This window comes from Diabrotica undecimpunctata, chromosome 10, assembly GCF_040954645.1.
Source record: "Diabrotica undecimpunctata isolate CICGRU chromosome 10, icDiaUnde3, whole genome shotgun sequence".
NCBI lineage: Eukaryota > Metazoa > Arthropoda > Insecta > Coleoptera > Chrysomelidae > Diabrotica > Diabrotica undecimpunctata.
Genome location: NC_092812.1, coordinates 52,800,995 through 52,828,600, shown reverse-complemented (window position 1 = coordinate 52,828,600; position 27,606 = coordinate 52,800,995). Strand labels below are relative to the sequence as shown.

General features: G+C 31.5%; 1 protein-coding gene across 1 annotated transcript in view; it reads left to right on the top strand.

Annotated features, from left to right (window-relative positions):
• Positions 1-71: 71 nt before the first annotated feature.
• Positions 72-27,606, top strand: part of LOC140451803 (alpha/beta hydrolase domain-containing protein 17B) — a 41,631-nt gene continuing 14,096 nt past the window's right edge. Inside the window, exon 1 of the mRNA XM_072545665.1 lies at positions 72-847. Within this exon, the coding sequence (XP_072401766.1) occupies positions 204-847 (644 nt within the window). The 5' untranslated portion in view covers positions 72-203. The remainder of the gene's footprint in view (positions 848-27,606) is intronic.

Sequence of the window (27,606 nt, the reverse complement as noted above, 5' to 3'; positions counted from 1 at the left end):
CCAACTTTATGTTTCGGAACAGTTACTTCGTACCTGTTCTAAAAATAGTGTTCGTTTCTTTTGGTAACAACTCTATTGTGGACGTGCTTTTATAAGTAATGGCGTTGTCAACAATGAGCAAGAAGGTTTTATTATAGTATTCACAGACATTAACAAATTTTGTAGTTATATTTTAGTCGAGGTATAATTTTAAATGAAAAAAAATGAACGGTCTAAGTTTAAGTGAATTGTGTTGTTTGTTTTGTTGCCCACCTTGCCCAAGCAAAATATCAGCCAAACTAGCCTTCCTACCACCTGAGCCAACATACGAATTTGTGTCAGATGAAAATGGAAAATATACTTTTGCTTTGACTGAACGGGCAGAATGGCAATTTTCGGAAAGAGAAAAAGAAAACATTGAAGTTTTTTTCACTAGAACAAACCGAGGAAACCGAATTGCTTGTTTATTTGTTAGATGCAGCAGTAATGCTAGATTTACAATTTTATTTTCACATGGAAATGCAGTGGATTTGGGACAGATGAGTAGTTTTTATTTGGGTTTAGGTTCACGTATTAATTGTAATATATTTAGTTATGACTATTCGGGTTATGGTGTAAGTGCAGGGAAACCTTCTGAAAAAAATCTGTATGCTGATATTGATGCTGCTTGGCAGGCATTAAGGACTAGATATGGTATTAGCCCTGAAAACATTATTCTTTACGGACAAAGTATTGGTACTGTACCCACTGTTGATTTAGCTGCAAGATATGAAGTTGGAGCTGTGATATTACATTCTCCTCTCATGTCAGGAATGAGAGTTGCCTTTCCTAATACAAAAAGGACTTGGTTTTTCGATGCCTTTCCCAGGTCAGTATATCTACCCATAATTTATTTTTTAATGCTGTTTCTTTGTTTAAATCGTAACAAAGTCTACATCTAACAAAACAATAATAACAAAATTTCACTTATGTAAATTTTAATGCAAAGAAATGTAAAGTTTAATGTCACTAAGTTTAGCTAACATTTTATAAAATTTGCTTTTAATACAGTTTGCCATTGATCTGAAAACTATACAGTATTGTTAGTTGTACTCTGTTCAATTTAAAGTTTGAGTTAATCTTGATCAGATAAAAATAATTATTGTATAAATGAAAAATTTCGCTATCAAATCTACTTCAGCTGCTATCAGGGGAATAGTCCATGGAAAATTAATTTTAAAAAGTATAATGTATACAATAAACAATAATGTATACAATTGGAAAGAAGCTTTTATATTCATTAAGTTTATATTCATAAAACAAGTACATTTTTTTACTTCCCCTTTTGGGAATAGTTGGCAAATGGACATTAATCATACAAAATATCTGATCTGACACTTGGAGCTTAAATTATTAGATTTGCACTTGCATGATTTGAACAGGTAAATTCTTTGAGTTACAGATATTTTTTTATTATTTAGTATTTAAGTTTTTTTAATAATTTTATTTATTTGGTACAACCTCTGGAAATCACCCTCTAAAAAGAAGCTTTTATTAAAAACTAAACATATCAAAGGAGACGAATTTCTTAAGTACCAATAAACAACAAGCAGTCAGAAATCAAATCTAAACATCGAAAAATTAGTTCTATACATCATAGCTGATTTTACAGCAGTGGTTTAGAATTTTTCTTTTAATTTCACTGCAATCTTTTTATCGCACAATACATCATTTGCCTCCTTATACCCTACCCTACAATAATACCCATCCTAGGTACCTAAAACTTTTCTCAATCATTTCACCATTTTATTTATTAACTTCCTCTTTAAATGAACATTCTAAATACTCTGTTTTTTTTATCTACTTGCCATACTTATTGAATACCCACCACACAACCCCTCAAGGAGCTCATATCTTTTTCTCAAAATCAATGCATACCATGAGTGTTTGTTTCTTTATTCCTTATTATTTGGTCGGCTACTTTATAATGAAAATTGCATCTGTTATTGATCTGCCATGTATAAATGTAGGTAAAGTTAACATATCTATTTCATAAGGCTGAATGCAGACCAAGAATATAATTTATTACAAAAAAAACGCTGTAGCCATTTTCGTGACACAATAGCTATGCTAGCTTAGTTTTGGGGGTTGGTCAATGTACCAATCAACAGCAATTAATTAGCAATAACATTTGCTGCCAATATGTGCCCTGTAGCCCTTTTTTTTGTCAAGATGTAGCTATGGCTGTGCTAGCTTTACTGCAAAGTTAACATTACTTTATAGTTTACTAGGAAAGGGCTACAGCAATTATGTTTTTTCCTTAATAAATTATAGTCTGACTCTGAATTATGCCTAATGAAATGGATATGCTAACTTTATCAACATCTTGTATAAATTTAAACAGATTTTTGGATATATGTATCAGATTTTCATATCCATCTATCAATTACTCTCTCCCTTATTTTCATGGTGGGACTAAATAGTTTTATTTTTATTTATCTATTTATTTATCAATGGGTCTAGCCCACTTTTAGATACAATTGTAAAAGTTTACAACCTTAATAGCAATATAACTATACAATAAATTATACATGAAAAAATTAAACTAATTAATTCAACTGTTCATTTGTTTAGTACAAAAATATTGCCACTGGTTACAAATAGTTCAAAACCTAAGCAAATTTCATGGATACAAAATAAAATCTAAAATTTATCTTAAAACAACTCACAATACTAAAGAACTCAGGCTACATGTAGTTTAAACACACTTATAAACTTGCTTAAAGTTAAAAAGTTAAGTTAAAAAATTCAAGATTATCTGCATGAAGATTTGCAATACATGGTACTTTAGACATTATATGAATTAAAACCAACATTGGTCTGCTTAAAGGACTGATGAAAGATGATATATGATCTTGTGTTCCTAACTGGAACTTCCACCAACATTTTAGAAATCAATGAAGGGCAGTCAATCATACAATTAATGATTTTAAAAAATAATTTTAGGTCTACCTAGTCCCTTTACACTTTTAACATTGGTAATGAGAATGTCTCTTGTAATGATGCAAAATGATAAGAATAATCATTTATTTTTAGAATATTTGGTTTATATGTTAAGTACCTCAGAAACCTTCTCTGCGCTTAAGAACAATATTCTAATAGGGGAGTAAAAAGACTATAGTATAGTAATCAAATAGCTATAATACTTTTAAAGTCTGATGTTTTTCTCTTCTATCCAAGCATACCTAGAGCTCTAGTAACTATTATGTCAATATAATTGACAAATGAGTGTGTGGCATTCATAATAACACCAAGATCTCGAATAGATAACTTGGGGCAACTGTGAACTCTTTAATCTGTATTTAAAATCAATTTTGTTTAGTCTTTGTAAATATTATGGAGTGACACTTAGAAATATTAAGATCCATATAATTGATCTTACACCATTCATCCAGTCTGGCCAGATCTATTGAGAGGTAACACTTTAGATCATCTGTGAAGAATAAAAATTTAGCAAACTTGAAGCACTCTAAAATATCATTGATAAATTGTATAAATAGCAAAGGTCCCAGGTGAGATCCCTGTGGAACTCCACACAGATTGGAAATTTTTTTAGACAGAAAATTATTTATTTTTACAGTTTGGAATCTTTCAGGCAGTTAACTAGCTAACCATTCTAACAATTTTCCCTGAACACCAGCAATTTTTAGCTTATTTATCTTTAAAAACCCAAAAATTATGTTTAAATAATATTTATTTATGTAATAATTTAACTACAAATTCTGACCAAAATATGTGCCGACCATACTAATATATTGCTTCTCTGTTTGTCCCACTTCCCAGAATTCTATTAAACAAATCTGTATAGTGCTTATCAATATATCACAAGTCCACCAAAAAACTTGAATATACTGATTTATTCCAGTCAAATTAAGTATAATGACTGCAAATGTATTTGCAATCTTGTTATGGAAATTAATTGGTATGATGAAACTGAACTAAAACAATGGCACTCAAAATTCTGGAAAAGTATTTAAAATTTAAAAGCTGAACTAAATTAAGGTAATTTGGTGTGCATAGCTCAGTGGCTATGGTATTGGCTCACCAAGCCAGACAACCCAGGTTCCATATCCTGCACAGACACCAGAAATGTTTTAATTTCTAATTTAACTGAGTTACCACCATGCTTTGGAGGATACTTAAAGTAGTTGTTCCCGGCTACATAACTAGTAGTTAACACTAAAACCTGAGCCAAAAGGTAACATGAATGGAAGATGTACAATACTTCAAAAAAAAGGCAATCATTATGATTATTTATGATTTAAAATAAAAAAGTAGATTTTATTTATTTCTGTAATTATACAGCTCTATATTATCTCTAGTTAATTCAATTTGACAGGAAACTAAAAGAATATAACTTATGAATTTATAGGGAGTGGTTTACAGTGTCAAATGCTAAAGATGCACTAGAGACTTTCAGAATATTGAAGCAATTAAATTACTATATTGTTCTTTAGTTAGACCTTATCTAGAGTATTGTTTGTTTGGTCTCCATCTTATATTTACATATAAAAAATCGAGACAGTTCAACACAGTTCTTGAAATATGTAACATATAAACAGGGTATATCTTTTTAATTAAATCAAGTAAATTATGATCAAATTGAAACCCAAATTGGTATTCTCTCATTGTATGACCTACGGTTAATAAAAGATGCAAAGATTCTTTATGGCATAATTATTCATTAGTCTTGTGTCCTCAGCTACTTGAGCAGATTGTTCTGCATGCACCTCTCTGTGGAACAGAATTAAACCAAACTTTTTATGTTCCCCTTCACACAACCAACTGAGCATATAATAATAATCTTTTATCTCAAGTTGTAAAGATGGGCAACTGTTCACCCAGATCTAGATTTTTTGCATCAAAAGCCGAATTAAGTTCTGGTCTCAGGCATGTGTTTATTTGATGTTTATATTTTATTTTGTTTTATTGTATTGTTAATTAGCACACATATACATTGAAATTTTTTTAGATAGGTATACATTAAAAATTTCTTTTAAATAAGTATATTGGAATATAACTATTGTAAACATTGTTAATCTTATTGGGTGGCAGCCGGTTGAAAATAAATAAATATTGATTCCATTTCTTAGACAAGATTAGTTCAAGTCCACTTACCTGTTCTAAAACCATACTGTTCTTCTACAAAAATATTTTTACAATGCGAAGACAGTTCACCTTTTTAATGAACTGGATTAACACATTTGTCGTTTCACCTATTAGGAAAAGTTTGTGACCTGAATTGGTTTAGTTAAGGAGTACATACAAATTTTAAGAAAGTATGTAGGAGTATAATCTGTGCAACTCTAGAATACTCTACTCTACTCTATCAACCAACCTACCTACCTACCTACCTTGTCTCCTCTATTTCTTAGATCTAACAGCTAAATTGTTGACCAACACATTACTAGGAATGTCATAATTTTTATTTAATTAATTTATATGGTTCCAAAAAGATTTGGAATTACTGAGAACTGATTTTTTTTATATTATTTATATACATTTGAAAGCATTTCTGTGTTAGTTCTTTATATTGAGAGTGCAGAGTGAAATTTTTTATATAGTAAATAGGCAGCTTCTTTGCATATAATTAATTCTTTTAGTTCCTTTAGACCAGTGAGAGAATTTAGAAGGTATCCATACATTTAGAGGTACAAATTTTGATATCCATGAACATTGTTGACTAAACAATCAATGTTTATGGAGTCCAAGAAACCATTTAAGTTTATAGAAGAAAAATATCTAGACAATCCTAAAACATTTGCATTTTTAAAATCAAAATACTTAGATGTTTTCATGGCAATTTACAAAAATAACTTAATTAAAATATCACAAGATACTGTTGTAATTATGATGCTAATCATTAGGTAGCAAAAACGCAATTATACACTGAGCTGACAAAGTTTGATAATCATTGTTATTTACAATTATCAAGTCAAAGAAAACAACCCGTTGGCTCAGTATTAAATTAGCATATATAAAATCAAAGTAAGAGACAGATTCAAATACTATGTCAGGTTAACCTTCCTCTGACCAGGGATTTCCCTGGTCAGAGGAAGGTTAAAACTTTGATTCTTTATTTTTATATTTCTCTATTAACTGCATTATAATTAAAATTGCATATATTGTAGATCTGCTTTACATAAATACCAAACTGATTTTCAGATATTTTAATTTTTTTATGTATCCATCCATCAATAATCACTCTCCCCATGTCTCCATGGTGTGGCTAAGTAGTTTTATAGTTTGTGCATTTTGGTTTTTGTGTACAGGTACTAAGATATTGTTTCTTCATTCATCTGATGTTTGTTCTTTGTTCCATTAGTTCTACTGGTTTTCTCTTAAATTCTTAGTTTAGTAAACTATCAAAGTATTTCTTTCAGTGTCCAATGTTTTTATTTTGCTTTAGAATTTTATTATTTTTGTGTCAGATACTAAGCTGATTAAAATCGTTTGATCTCTTTCTATGTATTTGATGTCAAATTCATCATAAAGAATTTTATTTATTTATTAAAGGGAGAACCCCCTTTTTCAATTCAATTTCAAGTATAAATATAAAGAATCCTAAATTATGTATATTGAACAATAGTTTAAAACAATTAACAGTAAAAAACAAATAAGTAACTATATCATTAAAATGAATACACTGAAAACAAAGGTATGGAATCTACAAAGCATCTAAAGCTATGCTTAAAAACAGCAAAGATATTCCAGTAAATCCCACACCCTCATCATTGAATCTATTGGCAAGTGAAGGTGGGTTGTCTTCTTCAAAGCTCTAATATTTTTTAATACTCTATTGCTGTTGTTTTGCGATGCAAATATTCAATACTCTCTATTGCTGTTGTTTTGCGATGTAAATATTCAATACCCTTTAAAGTTGTTCTTAACCAATGATGGAAAAATAATGTGCAGTAAAATTACATTAGTTTGATTTTAAATGTATTTGAACAATTAGTGCTAAAAAAAGACCTGCAGTGTTATTCTTAAGACACATTTTCTCTTCTTCTCTAATCTTATGATTCACAGCATCTTTTTAGTTTTCTGTAGATGTCATTGTCATTTAGTTGTGACCATATTAATTCAATAACATTTCAGTCACAATGGTATGTCGAAAAATGAAGGACCTATATCGCACGAGACCTTTAGCTATCAGCAACAAAATTTTTAAATTGTAACTTATGATCTGAAGCAACCTTTAAAAATTCCTTATCATCTCCATTGATCTTTTTCAGTTAATCTATTTCTCATACATATTAGCTTTTTCTTGAGAGGAAGATTTTAGAAGTCTTAATTTTAGAATATTCCATAACTGCTGACATTTAGAACATATTATTTTTTCTTTTTTATTAAGCACAATTCAGTCAGTATTGTTGTCTTTTTAACTCATCAGAAATAAGCTAAAATTTGATTATATTTTACTTTCAGGTCAACTAAGTACTTATATAGTAAACAAATTCTTAATGTGAACTGTGTATGCTTGTGTTTACTACCTGATTAGTATTTTATCCCTTTTTTATGATGTCAAAAAAAGCTGAAATTGAATTGATCAGAGCAAGCACAAGAGGCGATCTGAATTTTACAACATACCAGAAGTTTAGCTGTTACTAAAAGTTTTTCAAATATTACTATACCTAGACAAAAAACTTGACTAAGAAAAGACATATTAATCTCTGAATAAAATATGTTCTTTTATTAAAACATACTTTTTTGCATAAAAAGCAATATTTATGAACATGTATTCATTTTGCAATGACTTACCTATATTCTAAGAACATCTCTAAATTTCATAAAAATAAACTTGGTTAACAATAGGTACTTATTGTTTATGAATCATCACTTAGTATCTATTAACATTCCTTGTTTGTATGCATAATTTTTGTGTAGATATCATTCATTTGAGAATTCAAAATCTACAATACATTTTTTACTAATAATTTTTTTTGAATAGGCAAGTGCCATAAAACCAGTTACAACATTCTAATATTATCTAAACAACAACAGGAAGATTGTCTAGTATAATTTCAAACTTAGCAGAATTACAAATTTTAAGCATTAAAATAATTATTAAGGATAAGATAGGGATAAAACATGGACACACAAATTCCACGAAAGTATAAATGTCACTTATAAAAATGCTAAATAAACAATTACATACCCTGAGCAAAGGCTATGTGGGTGAATTTAGGAAAAAAAAATGTAATAGAAACGTAATGTAATATAATTACTTTGACACATTAAAAATTTTGGATAAAAAGAAGAAACAGAAAGAAACTCAAACTTATTTATTCAAAAAGCAAACAAAAAAAAACAAATGTAAAAAATGTCAGTATGAGGGGGTTAGAAAATGGTTCTTATAAATTAGATTTTTTAATTTTCGTTTGACGGCATTGATGTTCATTGCCTTCACTATATTCGGGATAAGGTTGTAGTACTTTATTCATTTTACCACAATGCTTCTTTGCCCTGCAGTTGTGTTCATTGCTGTAGCTCTAAGGTGAAATCTATATAATCTATACCTCAGTCTCTCTATGGAAAACTACTTAATATCCAAAGTTTTTTTCTTCAAAGAACTATACAGGGCATTAACACAATTAAAAATAATTTGAATCATACAGGGTGCGCTATATTTGATAACATTTTTTTATTTCGATTTTTATAAAAATGTAAGGTTTTAGAAAAAATTAAATGTTTATGAATCTAAGAATTGGAGACAAATATTGAAGAGAAGCTGAAGATATTTTCTCTTGAAGATCGTTTCTGTATGGAGGATCATCCCATTCTGGATTTGGTTTTACAGTTTCTGGTGTGACTTCGCTGTTTCCACTACTTTTCTCCATTCTTCTCTCTCTTTGATTGTCTTTTCTATATTTTTAATTTTCATACTCCTTAAGTCTTCTTCCACTTGTTGTCTCCATCACAATTTAGGTCTGTCTTTGGTTCTTTTACATGGTGGTATCCATTCCGTTATAACTCTTAACAGATTGCTCTTCCCTCTTCTCATTATGTGTCCATACCATCTAATTCTTTGTGCTTTTATTGCTCTAACTATGTTCTCTTGACCCATCCATTTCTGTATTTCATGATTCATCCATTGTCTTGCATCCTTTTCGTTTTTCCTCTTTGGTCCCAGTATTTTTCTGATAATTTTCCTCTTAAAATCTTTCAATTGCTCTTCTTCTTTTGCTGTTAATGTAAATGTTTCTGCAGCATATACTACTATTGGTCTTATGGTCTTTTTGTAGATTTTCATTTTTGTGTGTTGGCTTATCTTCTTATCTCTAATCATTTTTTTATTTCCATAAAACACTGTATTTTCCGCTTGAATTCTTCTTTTTATATCCACACTTTCATTTCTTCTGTTGACTAATACTCCCAAATATTTGAATGTTTCAACCCATTCGAAACTGTGTGCCTCTATTGTCAGTTCTGTCATTTGTGTCTTCTTTTTCTTGCTTACATTCATGTATTTTGTTTTATTTTCATTTATTTCCAGTCCCCACAGTTTGGCTTCGTTTTCTATTTCTTGGAAGGTTTTCTTTAATGCCTTTTTATCTGTTGCTACTATGGTTATATCATCCGCATATCCTATTATTTGTACTGCATTTTTGTTTACAGTTCCTGTGTTTGACAGCTTTTTTATTATCTTGTCTAGTGATAGAATAAATAGTACCGTTGAGAGCGCATCTCCTTGTCTTACTCCATTTTTTATTTTTATTATTTCTGTTCTTTCTCTTCCGGTGTATATTATTGCTTGGGAATCTCGTATTTTCATTTCTATCTTTCTTATAATTTTATTTGGTATATTACTCTATTGTAAGTCTTAAAAACATTTTTCTTCTGCTCAGTTTGTCAAAGCCTGTTTAAAGGAAAAGTATATGTGTGTTCTCCGTCATACTCCTCTATCACTTGTTTTAGCGTATGTATAGCGTCTATAGTGGATCTTCCTTTTCTAAAACTGTACTGGTAATCCCCTATGCTTTGTTCTGTATATATTGTTAGTCTGTCTCTAATTATACCAGTAATTACTTTATAATATGTTACATTCAGTAAATTGATTGCTCGGTAGTTTTTGCATATTCTATGGTCTCCTTGTTTTGAGATGGTTTCCCTTTTTCCATTCTTCGGGCATTATTCGTTCGACTCCGTGTTGGATAATTTTGATTTTGAGAAAAACCATTATTTTGATGACATTTCGGCAAGTTCTCACTTACCATTGTCAAGTCAGGTAGTGTCGCTTCTTGCTGATTATTGAAGAAGTCTTCTTTTTTTCTTTCTTTGATGCCTGAAGAAGAAGTTACATATCATTTGTTGTAGTTTAATTGAATTTGATAATATAAGCCTTTGTCTTCAATTTAGTGATTTCAGAATTCATGTAGACTAAATCATCATCATTCAGCCAATCGCGTCCACTGCTGGACATAGGCCTCCCTCCGTTCTTTCCAGTGTTCTCTACACTGGGCCGCTTGTAGCCAGTTTCCTGCTACACGTTTTATATCATCGGTCCATCTAGTCGGTGGTCGTCCTCAGCTTATTTTATAGTTTCTGGGCCTCCATTCCATAATACGTCTTGTCCACCGTCCATCTTGTGTTCTGGCTAAGTGCCCTGCCCAGTTCCACTTAAACGTCGTGGTTCTTTCGATGACGTCTTGAACTCCTGATCTTTGCGTGATTTGTTGGCTTGTTATGTGGTCTTGAAGGCTCACTTTCAGCATTGCACGTTCCATGGCTCGTTGTGTAACTTTGAGTTTATTCGCAGATTTTTGCGTGAGTGTTAAAGTCTCTGCTCCATAAGTTTGTACAGGCAAAACACATTGGTTATAAACCTTTCGCTTGAGACACATGGGAATTTAACCTTTTAGAATATGGCTTAATTTGCCAAATGCTGCCCATGTCAGGCCTATTCGCCTCTGTTTCATGTGTTTGATGTGTTTGATTGTTTTGTTTTGTTTGATTGTTTCATGTGTTTGATTGTCTCTGCTTGTTTTGATCTCGTGTCCCAGATATTTGTAAGTGTCTGTTTATTGTATGGTATTATTCTCTATAGGTATATTCCCACTCATTACGAGATTTGTCATAAGTTTAGTTTTCTCAAAGTTTATCTTTAATCTTGCTCTTTCAGACAGACTTTTAAGCGAGTGTATCATAGAAACTGTATCCTGTAAGTTATCTGCGATTAGTACATCATCTGCAAACCTTTTTCTCCATCTATATTGATGCCCATATCTTGCCATTAAGTGATTTTAAATATTGACTCTAGAGCTGCCGTGAACAATTCTGGGGAAATATTGTCTCCTTGTCTAACTCCTCGACCTAAGCTGAATTTTTCTGTGTCTTCGTGTAGTCGTCTTCTGGTAGATGTTTTTGATTAGTGTCGTGTACCTGTAATCTATTCGACTTTGATTTGGGGCTTCCAGTACTCTTTCAAACTCTACAGAATCAAAAGCCTTCTTGTAATCGACAAATGCAAGACCCAATAGTTTACGTTTAATAACGTTGTAGATAAAAAATTTCTGGGATAAACAATTTCAATTTTGCAATAACTATTAAGTGAAACTTCTTGAAATTTTTATAGCTGAATATTGGAGATATTGTCCCCATTCTAACGCGAAGTTAAAGTTTTTTGTGCATTTCTAGAAAAGTTATTATTAATTTTCAAGAAATCGACTTTTGAAGCTATTTTTGCAATAATTAAGCAACAAATGAACAAAATCAACTTTGCGAATTCTCATTCTGCAGAATTTCTATGCTTTTTCAGTAAAATTGTGTCACTTTTAGTATTTAAAATCAAATAGCTATCTTACGTTGTTTATATATTGTTTATAAGTAAATAATGACGTTTAATCTTTTGCATATTTTGTTAATTACATATTGTTATCACCAAATTTATCAAAAGCTGTTGTTAGTTACCTGTATCAAAGAGTGTGAAAATAGATATTTCCCTGGTCTATTTTTAAAATCTAAGAATTAGCCCAAATCAAGTATAATTTTAGTGCAATAAGGCAATAAGCCACTTTTGTATGTTTACAACAAACAACTGAAAAACATTGTAAAGTAAATACCGAAATAATACCATTATAAATAACTATTCGAAACAAATATTTTTAAATGCTCATTTTACCCAGAAACTGCCTGCTTCTATAATTGTATTACTCTGTGGCGGTTACGAAAACACTACAGGAGAAAAACTCTGATTTTAAAGTTTCTTATGTTATGAAGTCTTTTATGTTCATTTTACTTCTCGTATATAACAGTACAGCCGAAACACAATACTTGGGGCCCTCTAAATATCATTTTTTAATATGCGATCAGTTGGAAACTGTTTCAGAAATTCAGATTTCAAGAAAAAATTTGTGGATTGTTGTTGCTTTTGATGTTTCATGCACACGCTGCGATGTTTCTAGATTTTTTAATTAAAATATTTTAAACAATACTATACAACATAATATTTTATATAACTATACTTTTCCTTGATAACTATAGAGTGTATTCCATGATGTACTCTGATTTCCTCAGTGTATTTTAAAAATTTTGAGAATGCTTGTCTTACAAAAATAGCAGCTCCGTATTTACACAGCAGTGGGATGTAAAATGTCTATGTTAGTCTGGTGCAGTTAAAGATTTAAATCAGATACTTATCAAAAGTAACAGATGCATTTGTACAAATAAAGAGATGCAGCTAATTTCATTCAACAGTGTTTCAAAAAAAGATCTGGTATTTCTAAATACTACTTTCTATATACACTCTTTAAAAATCTTTATATTTTGTTTATTTTACGAGGGTGCTTCTAAAGTAATCTGAAATATTGTGGTCGTTCAATTTAAAGACTAAAAAATCTTATAAACATGTGCAATAAATTTTGTCATTGTTAAGATAGAGGATTTTAAATATTTTTGTAATATACTACTTCTAATTGTATGTGAACTTCATTGATAACGCAACTGATATAAAAATTAATAAAAAATATTTAACATATATTTGTTCTAAGGGACGTTTGCGATTTCGACAATTAGTTGTGTATTAATGTGTCAATCTCATTTTTCTGCTTTTGTTTGTTCATGTTTAACTGTTTGTCTGCGTTTACTAATGCTGAAATGGATAAATCAAGGACTAGTATCGGAGTATATAAAACTGAAAAGTTCGTGTCACACGGTCAAATATTTGATCAAATTAGTTTGACTAAACCAAAAAATTGACAGCATATGTCGTCATAACCTGAATTTGATCAAATCCTCTAAAAATAGAGGATCTTCTATTTTGCAGGCTCAGTTTGAACAAACTTTAATTTTGATTGATCAAAAAATATCTAAAGACAAATAACAATCAGCAGATAGACATAACGTGATGAAATTCATTTTCCTTTTTTTCTTTGGTTGACAGTGTGTGGTTTATTTGTCTTCCTATTTTGGTACGTAATAAAAATAAAAGTTTAAAAAATATCTTGGAGCCAGTAACAATTTTCTACATAATTGATTTATATCGAGAAAGAAGCTGTTTATACGAGGTGTGTTCAAAAAATACCCGGAATTTTCGTTTTTTGAAAAAAAAATCTTTATTTATTCGTCTACTTAATGTTGTCTCCTTCAAAGTAGTCCCCATCAGATATTATGCACTTGTGCCAACGCTTCTACCAATCCTTGAAACACTTCTCAAACTCGATCTTTGGGATAGCCTTTAGTTCTATCAGCGATGCGCGTTTAATGTCATCTATGCTTGTGAAATTACGACTCTTTAAAGTTTTCTTAATTTTTGGAAATAGGAAAAAGTCACACGGAGCCATGTCTAGCGAATATAGAGACTGGAGCATCATTACAGTATTGTTTGTGGCCAAAAATTCAACAACAATTAATGAAGTGTGAGCTGGTGCATTATCGTGTTTTTCCACAAATCCAGTCTTTTTTTCGGATTGCTTATAACCATAGGTAGAAGGAAGCATAACCTTCACGTTCGACCGCACTTGTCGAGCCTTTTTTTGGTCTTGGCGAACCAGAAGGCCTCCACTGGGACGATTGAACCTTAGTTTCGTCGCCATATCCATCATCCAATGTTTCGTCGCCTGTTATAACACTTTTGAGTAAATCTGAGTCGTCGTTTACGTCATTTAGTGACTCATGAGCAACTTCCATTCGCCGCTGTTTTTGTTCAAAATTCAACAATTTTGGAAACACATTTTCTGACACGCGTTTCGTAAGCAAAACGTTTGAAACACTGTCATGTCATGAGCCAATTGATATGCCAACTTCATTAGCGACTTCTCTGATTGTGATTCGTCGGTCGTTCATAACCATTTCTGTCACTTTGTTTACGTTTTCATAGGTTCTTGATGTCGGTATATTTTTTTTCTGTAAGTATTGTGGAAAAAAGATTGGTCTTTACGAATTTCGTTTAGAACTTGTTAGAAGCCAAACATGTTACAAAAGGTCACCTAGTAACAAAACGAGAGGTAAAAGATCTAAGGGAAAAGTTATGAGAAATCGCTGTAAAATTTGCAGCGAACGAAATATCCGTGAAGATACAATTTACGAATGCAAAACCTGTCCAGATACCCCTGGATTTTGTCTGGATTGCTGTCAAATATCCCATATTTAAACCTTAGTTTTGTTTTATATACCTATATTTTATGTTATTTTGTATTTCTGATTTTGTTTTGTATTAGTAAATAAATGTTCCTATTAAAACTGATTTTTATCAGTATTATTTACAAAACGCATCAGCGCGTCGTACGGCGTATGTATACAAATACTAGAGTCTAGCGTGTTCACCACCAAACCTTCTTGTATATATGTGCATTTAGTTTAAAAATACTTACTTTATTCGAACTTTTCCAAAAACTAATATATAAACGTCTATGTATCAAAAATAGTACGCAGCTCTTGGTGAAAACCTACCCAGAATAGACCGGCAGTTAACGTGTTAACTTTTTCAGCTGACAGTTTCTTTTATTTGTAGCAAACAAGTTTTCTACCCTAGTTTTCCTCCTCTTTCTACATTTACTTCCTCGCTTGGGTGTATTCTTATAAAATTTGTCATATTTTCTTTTATTTTCTCTTGATATTGTACCAATCTTTAATCCAGTTACTATAATACGGTTTCTTTTCGATTCGTTTTCAAGCCTTTCCAATCTATTTTCCTCCTTAGACGTTGCTCTGTTTTTTCCAATTCCTCTTTTATTTTGAGCTCTGACATTTTAAATTCCATTATCTCTTTATATTCTATTTTCTTTTCTCATTTCTCTTAATAAGTATGCATCACCTACCTCATCACTCTCAGATTCTTCTTTTCTCTTTGGGCTAGCAGAGGATCTTCTTGTTTTTTTTTTTACTCTTCATAAAGAGAGATATAGAATCCCTTTCTTTCCTTTTTTCATAATATGACGTATTCCAGTGACGTACAGAGAAATCACTCCTGTCAATCTTGTCTTTACAATAATTTCAATGTAGGGTCTGAAACACAGACAATCATTTTTATTTTATACTTTTGTTATATATTTTCTCTAAAATTTGATTGCAATTCTTGTATTCCGAAATGTCTTACATTTATTGGTTGAAATCGTTTCAGAACTATTTTCAAATAATTTAGAGATTGTAGTAACAAGTAAAAAGTAAAGCTGTAAGTATTATGCGACAAATTATATTTGTTTTTATTAATTGTTATGTAATTAAATCGTCACTTAGCCAAATAAGATGATATGAATATAGGTATTATGTTTATGACCTGTTTATCTCATTAAAATTAAATATTAACACTGCTGACGGAATTCAGTGTACTTCAAAAAATATTGCACTTTGTTCTTGCAAAAACCAAGCCTGAATCTTAAATTTCTACAAGGTAACAATTTGTAACAACTTCGTACCGTTAATAATTTCATTCCCGTAAATAACATGAAAAATCCCTTAAATAATATAAAAAAAACGGTAGCGTAATTTAATACTTTTGCTCCACAAGTGCCAAAAATCACATTCGAAAGTTACAGAGGTGATTACAGTAACTTTTCCATACTACGTTTAATTGTTGTAAAATTATTATGTAAATAAAAATTATTCTATTGAGGCCTCGTTCACTTAGAATGGTTAGACGATGAGTTGGCACCGTTACAACCCATGAATAAAAGGAAAAAAATGTAGTCTAGACGGTACACGTTCGATTTTAGTTATTTTACTTTTATTTCATAACTTAATTAGCTAGAAAAACAATCATAAATAAAACACGTACTTCACACTATCTAGATAATTGTTATTAATGTCCATTTTGCTATTAGCAATAATTAAAGTCTTGCTTCTGAACTTTTCTATACCATTTGTAAAAACTTCAAATGGAATTGAACGGCATGCTGCTGTAATTCGTCTTTTAAGTTCTTCAATATCGTCGGATTGTGTTTTATATGCAACATATTTAAAATATCCTCGAAAAAGAAGTAGAACGGATTTAACTCTGGTTAACTCACGAGGCCATTCAATTTCTCCCCTTCTGCCATTCCATTTCTTCGGAAATCTCTCGTTTAAGCACCGTCCGCACCGTCCTGTTGGAAGTGTAAGACTAAATTACCTTCGGCATCAGTTTGAGTTTCTATCTTGACAATTTTAAGAGGATCAATAGTCTCTTCAAGTAAGCTTCTTCATAATAAGGTATATATCGCCTGTTAAGTTTTTTTCAATAAATAAAGGCTGACCAATGACATTACCGAGAATACCAGCCCACACAACAACTTTTAATGGATATTGTGTATGCTGTTCTCGAAAAATATGGAGGTTTTAGTCAGTCAAATAACAAAATTTTGCGCATTTACATTGCTATTAAAAAATTGTAGTTCTAATTACTTTTGTAACTGTCGAACGCAATTTTTTGGTGATTGCTGAACAAAAAAATATTAGATTAGCCACCACTGAGAGAAAATAAACACCGTTTAAAATGATCTGCCACATCCCCTTGTAACATTTATTCGTAGGGTTTCACGCGGGACACGCTCTTGTATAGCACTTTTCCATCTGTCTCGTCCCGCAGCTATTTTAGATGTCCTGTCAAGCAGAGCTAACACATAAATTATATTTTCTAAATAAGTAAATATATTTTTATAATAATGGTCAGACAAATTTAATATTTATATTTTTTCTGTCCAAAATATTAGATTGTTCTATTAGCAAATTCAAGCTGTAATAACGTACTTATTTTAAATGAAACCAAAACGCAGCAAAAATCGTTGTCCCGAGGGACAAAATACTTGGATATGCCGCTCAGACTAATAAAGTTAATACAAACTACACTTTATAAAAGAAAAAATGAGATTATATATCCCCATCAAGCCCAAACTTGCACTGTTACAGAAGAAAGCTCAAGAACATGAGGGAACAGGGTGTTGACTCTAGTCCGGTCGTTATACCACAAAAACTTCCAACCACTTCTCGACTCGATACAAAACTGACACTATACAGGCTGCTAAGGGGACTTTATGTACCTAACCTAACTAGCCTAACTTTCGTCCTAAAATATTGTAGTGGTGAAAATTACAAAAATTTTTATAAAATTCTCTCACAAAAACGGATTAAGATAGCAGCGATCCCAAAACCTACTCGGACAAACTACACTGGGGTGCAAAATTAACCGGACACTCGAGATTTTTTTTTGTTGGTGTTTAGATCAAAACTTTATTAATTTATTGAATTGTATTTTATGCCTTATTAGCGATAACGTTTTTTTCTGGTTTGAACCTGTTTAGATATTTTGTGCGAACAACACTTTTACACATACGTTTTGTTATTAATATGAAATAGTGGCTTAGTATTAATTTAAGTTTATTGTGGTGCTGTACCTGATTATAAGTTCGGCTGTAGGTTTTTCTATTGTCTCCTGTTGCATTAACTTCCTAAAACTTGCATTAAAAACATTATGACACCAGAAGAAGTAGCACACGCTACTTCTAGCTTTACACGATGATGGGCGGAGCATTCGTTACATCGCAATTGCTTTAGGAATTTCTCGAACTACAGTGTTTTATACAAAACAAAGATTTTGGGAAACAGGACAATGCACCAGGAGGCCAGGTCAAGGTAGACGAAGAACCACAAGTCAAGTTGAAGATCGCTTTCTTGGGTCACAAGCGTTACGCGATCGTACATTATCAGCACCAGTATTTGTTCAACGATTAAATAATGTCCATAGAAACACAGTTTCCGTTTATACCGTTCAAAAACACTTAAATGAATATGAATTAAGGTCCAGAATACCTGCCACGGGCCTCTATTAACAGCAGATCATCGGAGCTAATGTTTACACTTCGCTCGCGAACATCTTATTTGGGGTGTTGACGATTGGAGTGCTGTGCTTTTTATGGGTGGATAAAGATTTAGCAGATACTCATCAGATGGGCGGCTTAGAATATGGAGAAGAGCTGGTGAACATTATCAGCAATGTTGTTTTACTCCGAGAGTTCAATTTGGTGGAGGTGGTATAATGGTATGGGCAAGCATTTCCCTAGAGGCTCATACAGAAGTTGTTTCAATTCAAGGGAGCAATTTGAACGCTCAACGGTATATTCAGCAATGTTTGGAAGATCATGTAGTGCCATTTGCCCCATTTGTTGAAGAAAACTTTCTTCTGATGCGAGATAATGCTCGTCCGCTCATCGCAAGAATAACACGGAATTACTTGGATGAAGTTGGGATTTGTTTATTACCATGGATCCCAAGGAGTGCAGACTTAAATCCAATAGAGCATGCATGGGATATTCTGGAATGACGTATTCGACGTAACCATGGTGTCTTTGAAACCATAAATGATTTGAAACAAGCAGTTCGTGACGAATGGGAGCAAATACCTCAAGCTGCCTTAATCTGAAGTATGCCCTAAGGTAATACACTCGATTAAATATAGTTTTTCATAAAAAATGTTAATATTTAAAAAATAATAATTTTTGTTTCTTTGCAGATTTTTAAATTTTTTTAATTGTTTATCGTTTTTTCTGTGTAACATTATTGAGCTGTAATAAACTTACTTTTAAATTTTGTTTATTATTAAATACCTAATTGGGAACATCTTAAACTTTTAAACGCCAGTTTTTAGGAAAAATCTGAGTATCCGGTTAATTTTGCAGCCCAGTGTAGATCAAAGTAAAATAATTTTACTTGTGTTCCGGAAGACGAGTGTCTCCCAATCGCTTTGCTCTTTTCTGCGAAGATTATCAAAGACTCTACCTTAGACTAACGCATGCTATCACAGTCATCTACAAAATGTCCCAAACAGATCAAAAACTAAAACTGAAATTCTTATTTTTTAGAAAATGATATTAAGTCAAAAATAATGGGGATTTCCCTCTATACGTTTAATATACAAAAGCAATTGTATTTCATTCAATTCCATTAAGACTATGCAACAAGTAAAGGCAAAGGTGAAAATTGTTCTACACTGAGTGCGACTGACTCAAAATATATGAGTAATAATCGGTTGTAAGCTGGAAAAATTAAAGTTTCTTTAGTTTTACTATATAGCCAACTGCGATTAGTCATAACTGAGGACATTGCGACAGAATTCGACGTGGAAACACAACGCAAAATAATAATTATTATTAATTTTTATACTTTGCAGTTTAATTTAATTATGGTATTGTTATAAGTATTGATTATTAGTTTTAAAGTACCAGTAAAATATTTTAGTTTTCTTTGTAATAAAATTAATGCTTCGAATAAAAAATGCTATATTTTTAGCCAGAGAAAAAGGTGCCTATATAGGCAAATATTTTCATTAAAAAAAATCGGTTGCCTGTAAAGTCGGTTTTACGGGCGAAGATTTTACGTGACAACGTCTTTTTCTCGGTAGAATATTTATTGATATGAATATTATTAAATTGCACAATAGGAACAAGGAATTGAATGAAAATAAGAATTGCACAAATTTTAACTATAGAAATATATTTTGTTTACTAAAACATTGTACATGTAAACTTAAACTTAACTAATTTCTATTTGAGTGATTTTGTTGAGGATAGGACGATGATAGGAGAAATATGAAATGAAAGGAAGTGTTTCTGCTGTAATGTGTCTTGAACGCCAAGAACGCTCGAGAAAGACAGAGACACAAGCACGCACCGATTCAACGCGCCTAATTCTCTAGTGCTGCGCGCGCAGCGGACCGATCATGTTTGAGTGGGAGAGAGACGCAAGGCATTCGCCGGTCCGGCGGGCCTCTCTCGTTCGGTGACTCATCGTAACAGACGTGAGCGGGCGTTACACTTTTTCATGAATGACTCCGAGCCACAACCTAATTTAAGACGTTGTCACGTCAAAAATACAGACATTTTAACATACATATAGACAGCATATAGTCAAATAATGTATTTTTTGTACAAAGTGAATTAACTTAATATTAATTCAACACAAATATATTTACACAACATAACATTAGTGCCATAATAAATTAATAACTAAATAATTGTTCATTAACAGCTGCAACTAAATACTTTTTAATATTTTCGGTCTTAAAACTATGTCTTCACTTGGAGCACATTTCAGGGCGGATAATAAGTCGGGCTCAATTTGTAATTCCTCGGAAAATGTTGCATTCAAAACTTTAGTAACATTAGATAAAAAAGAAAAACCTGTATTCTTGTCAAAAACTTTCATTATTTTTTTTTTAATTAATTGACCATTACTTCTAGGTGCCGATGTAATTTTTGATTTTGAATTATCTACTATAGTGTATTTTTATGTATGAGAGAGTAATAAAACAATAAATTATGTATGCAAATCCCTCAACTGTTGATACGGGTGACTCAATGAAAAACAGATATTTGTCAACAAGTTTACAGAAGTATATAGGAAAACAATTTTAAATTGAGTATGACCACCAGGTATAAAGGTTGGAGCAGAATAGAATACAATAGTTGTGAGGGTTACTAATCCCTAAATAAGGTTGCCAGTGTCGGAGTGATGGAGGTTAACAGGTACTAATGAATTTGCAAGAAATGTAAGATGTTTATTTTATTGGTTATATATAACCAATAAAAATTTAATAAGTACCTACCTATTTGCAAAATAAAGTTTAATTCTTTAGATAAAATAAAACGTTTTATTTTATCTGAAATGAGTGCATTCCACGAAGTAAGGGTTTCAACAATCAAAAAGTTACAAGTCAAAGGCACGCTTTTGTAAATAACTTATCTACTGGTTTAAACCCACCATCAGGAAAGGGACGCAGGCTGATAATAGTACACATTGGCAGTTCAGACGGTTTTGTTGAAGGTGGTTTATTAACTTTTGAATCAACTCGTACCGGTGACTACCATGAAGACATGAACGCTGATGTCTTTCAAGAATGGTTCGAACAAATGATAGATCTTCTTCCTAAGAACTGTGTAATAGTAATGGATAATGCAAGTTATCACTCCAGACTTATAGAAGGACTGCCCACAACCAAGTGGTTAAAAAAAGACTTGCAGAATTGGCTGAGTTCAAAAAATATTACGTACCATCCCGGATCTATAAGAAAGGAACTTTATTCGTTGTGTGCCCTTCATAAAGAAAAATTTAAAAAATACGAAATTGATGAAATTGCCAAAAATCGTGGAATTTAGATTCCACGATTCCAGGTGGACTTAGATCCCCACCATATCATTGTGAATTAAACCCGATTGAACTGGTATGGGCACAGATAAAGAGTGAAGTTTCAAGAAAAAATACCACTTTTAAAATTCATGATGTTAAACAGTTGTTTTTGGAGGCTGTAAATAATGTAAAACCTGAAAACTGGGAAAAGGCAGTAAATCACACTATTAAAGAAGAGGAAAAAATGTGGAAGCTGGACAATATTACTGATAAAATGATCGAGGCAGTTATTATAAATCTTGGTTCTAAAAGTTCATCTTCTGAATCTGATTTGGATTTGTAACAAGTAGCTGTAAGTTTTATATTAATATTTTTATTCATCTATTTAACATACCTTAGACGGTTTTAAAAACTCTTTTTCTCTTTGCCCTTAAAACTCTTTTTAATGTAGGCCAGTCAGTTCTAATATAGTGTGTGATAAAAGAAGTCACTTTTGTTTACATACACATAACACTTTATAACACTGAAATAATTCATTTATTTTTTACAATTATTCAAAGTAATTTTTCAATTAATCTTGAGCACGCCCATGGAGTGGTCGGAGCTACCAGTTAAAATTATGCTAATTACTCTCTCGTTCATAAAAATAAACTATAATTTGACTGACTCACACAAATTTACCTCTTGTCATTCTAACAAGGTAATTGTGGTAACTACTAATTTATAATTGTTATTGATATATGCTAGTTGCTGTTTCAATTTCGGATTGTTTAATATTTTTTTTTGCTTCTTCATCAAATTCTGACATTACTTATTTGACATTTCATTGCAGTATTCAAAGCAACAAAAACTGCTTCAATCAAAGTTTACCACCTTGTAATTACTGGGTTTGGTGCCACCGGAAAGTCTTTCTTTATAAATCTGCACCCTCACTTTTTTCATAAAATTTATAAAAACATACACCAACGGAAACAGATTTCTTTCTTCTTCGGCAATTCTATTTATCCCGTGGCCTACACAAGTGCAATTATTTAAGTTTTGATAAAAATCTTTAAATTAACAGCAGCTTTTAACATAATATATGCTGCACCATCTGGAAGCTTTAAAACTATTTTATTCACTGGTACATGGTTGTACCCCATGAAGCGAAGCCGACAAAGCTCTTGAAAAATTGAAAACCACTGGGCGCTATTTTTCAACTGGAATATCTGCGAGAAGTCATTAGAAAAGACGTACCATCTCGTGAGTCGAAATTTTTCCTGCGTCATGGTTTTTTACTAACATTTAAGCAAAAAAGCGACTTTTATTATTCATTTCAATTCTGTGGATAAACTACGCATTCTAGATGAAAATGTTCAACAGACGAAAAGACAAAAAAGTTGTTGCAAATTGAACCCCAAAATATGCATTTTTTAAATTGTTTATAATTATTAAAATAAACAATAAAAACATTTAAAAGACATTACACAAAGTGAGTTTTTATGTATTTACTATATTTGATAAATATGATCCCGATCGATCGAGTAGTTTTTAAACAATTCTATTTATTTATCCCATTTGAGAGAAAAAAGGTCGTTTTCAAATGGCTGTACAGGTGCTTCGTTAACACTTAGAATGGATTTTTTTGGTTTGATTCTCTTCATAAGATATCAAATTTTCATGTTTTTAAAAAAAATTAATTTTTAAAAAATATATTAATATTTTTAAAAAATTAATTTTTAATTGTTGACTTATAAATAATTTGTGCTAGAGTCACTGTTTGGGCTATTACAGTTTAAATAGTTGCTCCCTGGAATAAAAAAATTATCTTATACCTCATTAATTGTCACAATTCCAGTAATTACATTACATGTCATTATGCAAAAAAATAAAGTTATCATTTATAAATTACTGCAAAAATAAGGGTTTTTTCGTTTTTTGCAATTATATTGGTTAATTGTTTGTGTATTTTAATTTAGAACGTAAAGAACTTTTTAAGATCTACAACTTTTATTTGAACCATTTTTCTCTAAAATCTATAAGAAACGTTTTATAGGCAAAAAATGATTTTTTTCATTTTTTTTGTGATTAAATCAGCTGTATGTCTTCACAGATTTGTCATCAGCTAACCCTCATGAACCGTTTAGAACCTTCAAACGATTTTTACGCGAGATCGATGATTTTTTCATAGAAAGCTGATCTAAAAGTCGTGTTATCATTTTGTTTGTAGCAATAACTCTTTTAAATGAACATGACAGATACCTTGCTTCTGTCCAAGTAAGTTTTAAACCTTTTTTGTTTCTATATAAAAAATACGATGAGTTTATATAAATTCCATTCAAACCCTTTCGTAAATGTTTATAATATACGATTTTCCTTACAAACTCTTGACCCTAATCACGCTACAACCTTAAAAATTAATCCCTCGAACTGAACTATTTGTTTGAAATCCTATAAAAAGTGGTGAAACCTTAATTCCCAACTATAATACATTAAGTTTTATCGATTTATTACGACATTACTCGAAGTTTTATTATTTATTTAGTTCAGGCTCGTTGCACATCTAGACCTTAAAGTTACAATTTCATATCCTACAGTGTGGTTCTAAAACTTTGGCATTTTTACATTAACTAACCATTTTGTCTTAATAAAGCACAATTTTAGTTCATAATACTTTATAGTTGGAGTTTCGATGTCCACTTCGGAAATTGTTCTCAAAATACAAATATAAGAAATTATTTTTAAGATTATTTTTATTTTTAAATCTAAAATGTTGGTCGGCGTTTTATTTTCTATTAATATATTTAGAATGTCTCCCAGGCGAACCCTGTCAAACGCCTTCGTCAGATCAATGAAGCAAATATACGCTGGCATGCCGAACTCTATAGCTTTTTCTTTTATTTGTTTTATTATGAATACTGCATCTGTTATAGACCGCCTTCTTGTAAAACTTATAATAAAAAACATATCTTTCTAATTTTTAATTAAACTCACCTTATCTTCATTTACAACTTTCTGAGTGCGTGTATATTCAATATTTTTGTTTCACCATTTTGCCTTTGAACTTATCAAGCATAATCTATGGATAATTGATTAAATGTCATCACTTTCTTTCTAATATATTTATTTTATTTTTGAAAAATATATATCATTCATTTAAACAATTTTTATTTCTCTGAATTTTGATTCTTGTAGTAATTTGTAGCTTACATACGTTATTTCTTTTAATAATATTTTTAGTTTGTTTTACCTTCTGTTAAGTTTTTTCCTTTCTCTTTTACGTTTGCAGTAGGAATTCCAAGTTTATACTGACACCTATTTTTTAGGCCAGAGCTTCTAAAGGCTCCGAAAATTTTTCTATAAATGGATAATTATCGAACATTAAAAATAATCTTAACAATAATTAAAATATTAATATTTGATTACTGTTCTTATAAGAAATATTTAATTAATGATTATCTTCTAAATCATTTCATCAATATCAATTTTATAAATAATTATTCATTTCGAATCACAACACACAACACAACACTTGTAATATTTGATAATTTTTTACCATAATTTATTATTTTTAATTTATTTTTATCTTTGTTTATGCATAGGATTACGTGATATTGAGTTTTCTAATCCTCTTTCTGTTTATCAAAATATTTAGGGGATAAGTATGTAAGTATATACGCATATACACATAAAGTAATATAGAACCCTGGAAAAATTGTAATTAGAGCAAGCTGTGAAATTACTTAACAATACGAGTCGGTAGTTACCACCAATATATTACTAATTTCACTGAATGAAATGACATGCATAACTTTATACATCTATAACGTTTGGTTATAGATATATAATTATTTAAAAAAAAACTTAAGACTTTTGGTGTATAGTGGTATATTTTATTAAAAATGTTTCAAATTTATCCAAAAGAATTATAATTCTTCAAACGTTTTTGGTAGTCGGACCATCACCAGTGAAACATTTTAAAAGTACAGTACGGTCGCGTTAATCCGAACGGAATCGGTGAAACGGATTGTTCGGATGATCGCATCGTTCGGATTACCTATGACTTTTTTATTGGGAGAAGAAAAACTGCAAAACACAATGAAAATGACTAAAAATGCTTTATGTATGTTAAAATATTATATTATATAAATATATATAAGTAAAATATATTTAATAAATACATATTGTCTATATAAATTTCAATGGGAAGCAGTAAAAATCTGTAATTTTTTTCTGAACGCCAGTCTCGACGTGCTGATCAAACGCTCTGTCTCTTATACGCCTCAGCATCATGATCTCATCGCTGCTGTTGAGGTTGTCTTCTGCCCAACTGATGACCGTGTTCAAGGCTTTAATAGCTTCAGCAGCAGAAGTTTTAGAAGCAGGTGGTTCATTATCGACATCCTCCTCTTCCGTTTCTTCATTTTGAATGGCCCTTACAATTTCTTCATCTGTGAGCATTTCTTGGGTGAGCAATTTCTTTGTCACAGCCACCTGATACCCAATCTCGAACTCCAGATTCAGTAATTATTGTCGTGTTGTGTTGACCAAGCTGACCGACAAGGGGCCTTAAAATTATGTCTTTTTCGTTGGATGAAGAGGCGTCAACAGCCACTAAGTTTGGGCTCAAGTTTTTCCAAAAAAGTTGAATCAAACGTTGTGAAATTGATGACCAACAATTTACCAAATTGGAAACGACGTCCTTAAGATTAACTTTGTTCAAAGCTACTACCAGATCCGTTCCACTTTGCTCGTCAGCAAGAATGTTGGAGAGTAAAGCTTTGCGATAGCGCAGTTTTGTGTTATGGATGACATTCTGGTCGATTGGTTGAATCATAGCTGTCGCGTTGGGTGGTAAGAACATGGTAAAAATTTTACCATCTTCACTACGAAGTTCATCAGTGGATCTATGACCAGGGCAGTTGTCCAGCAGCAACACTGCCTCCCCAGGGACGAATTCAGTTTTGAACTAATCCAAGAACAATCTTGTCACCAATGCACTTTTTTGTCCTCGATACCACACGGGAAGATCAACCGATTTGAATGCACGAGGCTTGTTAGCCGTTCCCACAACAAGCAAACGAAGTTTGTGAGTTCCTGAAGCATTTGCACAAGGCATAAAGGTGATTCTTTTTTTCATAATTTTTCGACCAGGAGCGTTCTTTTTTGAGATGACACCAATGTGTGGTCTGGTAACATGCGCCAAAATAACTCACTTTCATCTGCATTGTAAATTTGCTTAAGTGTCAAATTGTTTTTATTCTAAAGTTCTTTAAATGCAGTTTGGAATGGTTCGATGCCGTCGGCATTACTCGAAAGTTTCTTACTAGTAATTTTAAGATGTCTAACTCAATGACGTCGTTTGAAGTTGTCCAACCAACCCTTACATGTGCTAAAAGCCTAGTGATTTGGTGACATTTCACGATGTAAATGACGAGCTTTTTCACAAAACATTTCACCACTTACCGGAATATGGTTTCTCCGCTGTTGTAGGAACTACATGAACATCGCACTTTCTACCTTCGGATATTTGGGGGGATTTGATGGTTTTTCTCTTCCCTGGACCGCTTTCTGTTTCGCTTACGAACTTTTCGATCTTTTCTTTATTATTCTTAATATACATAATGCTAGATTTGCCAATAACCAACTGTTTTGACATGAAACTGTAGCTAGTTTCTTGCTGTATCAACTTTTTCGAGTTAAAGTCACCTGTTTACGTGGAGCCATCGTGGTATGAAAGCACTAACAAAACTAAATAATATGTAGGTGGGCAAGGAAAGTAAAAACCGATGTTCGTCATGTTGAAACCGACCGTACTGTAGTTGAAAGTAGCTACGAAAATAGGTGTAAAATCCTTTGAATTACATGACAATTATGGTTAATAGTAACAATATAGAATGAACGCAGAGACACAAATGTAGATCTATATACATGTTTTATAGATTATCGAAAATCATTTGCGTTAACCGTCACAATTTGATCGAAATTCTGAGACCAACTGGAATTGACGAACAAGACTTACCAATTATTTCAGAACTATATTGGCACCAAACGGCAACAATTGAAATAGAGCAC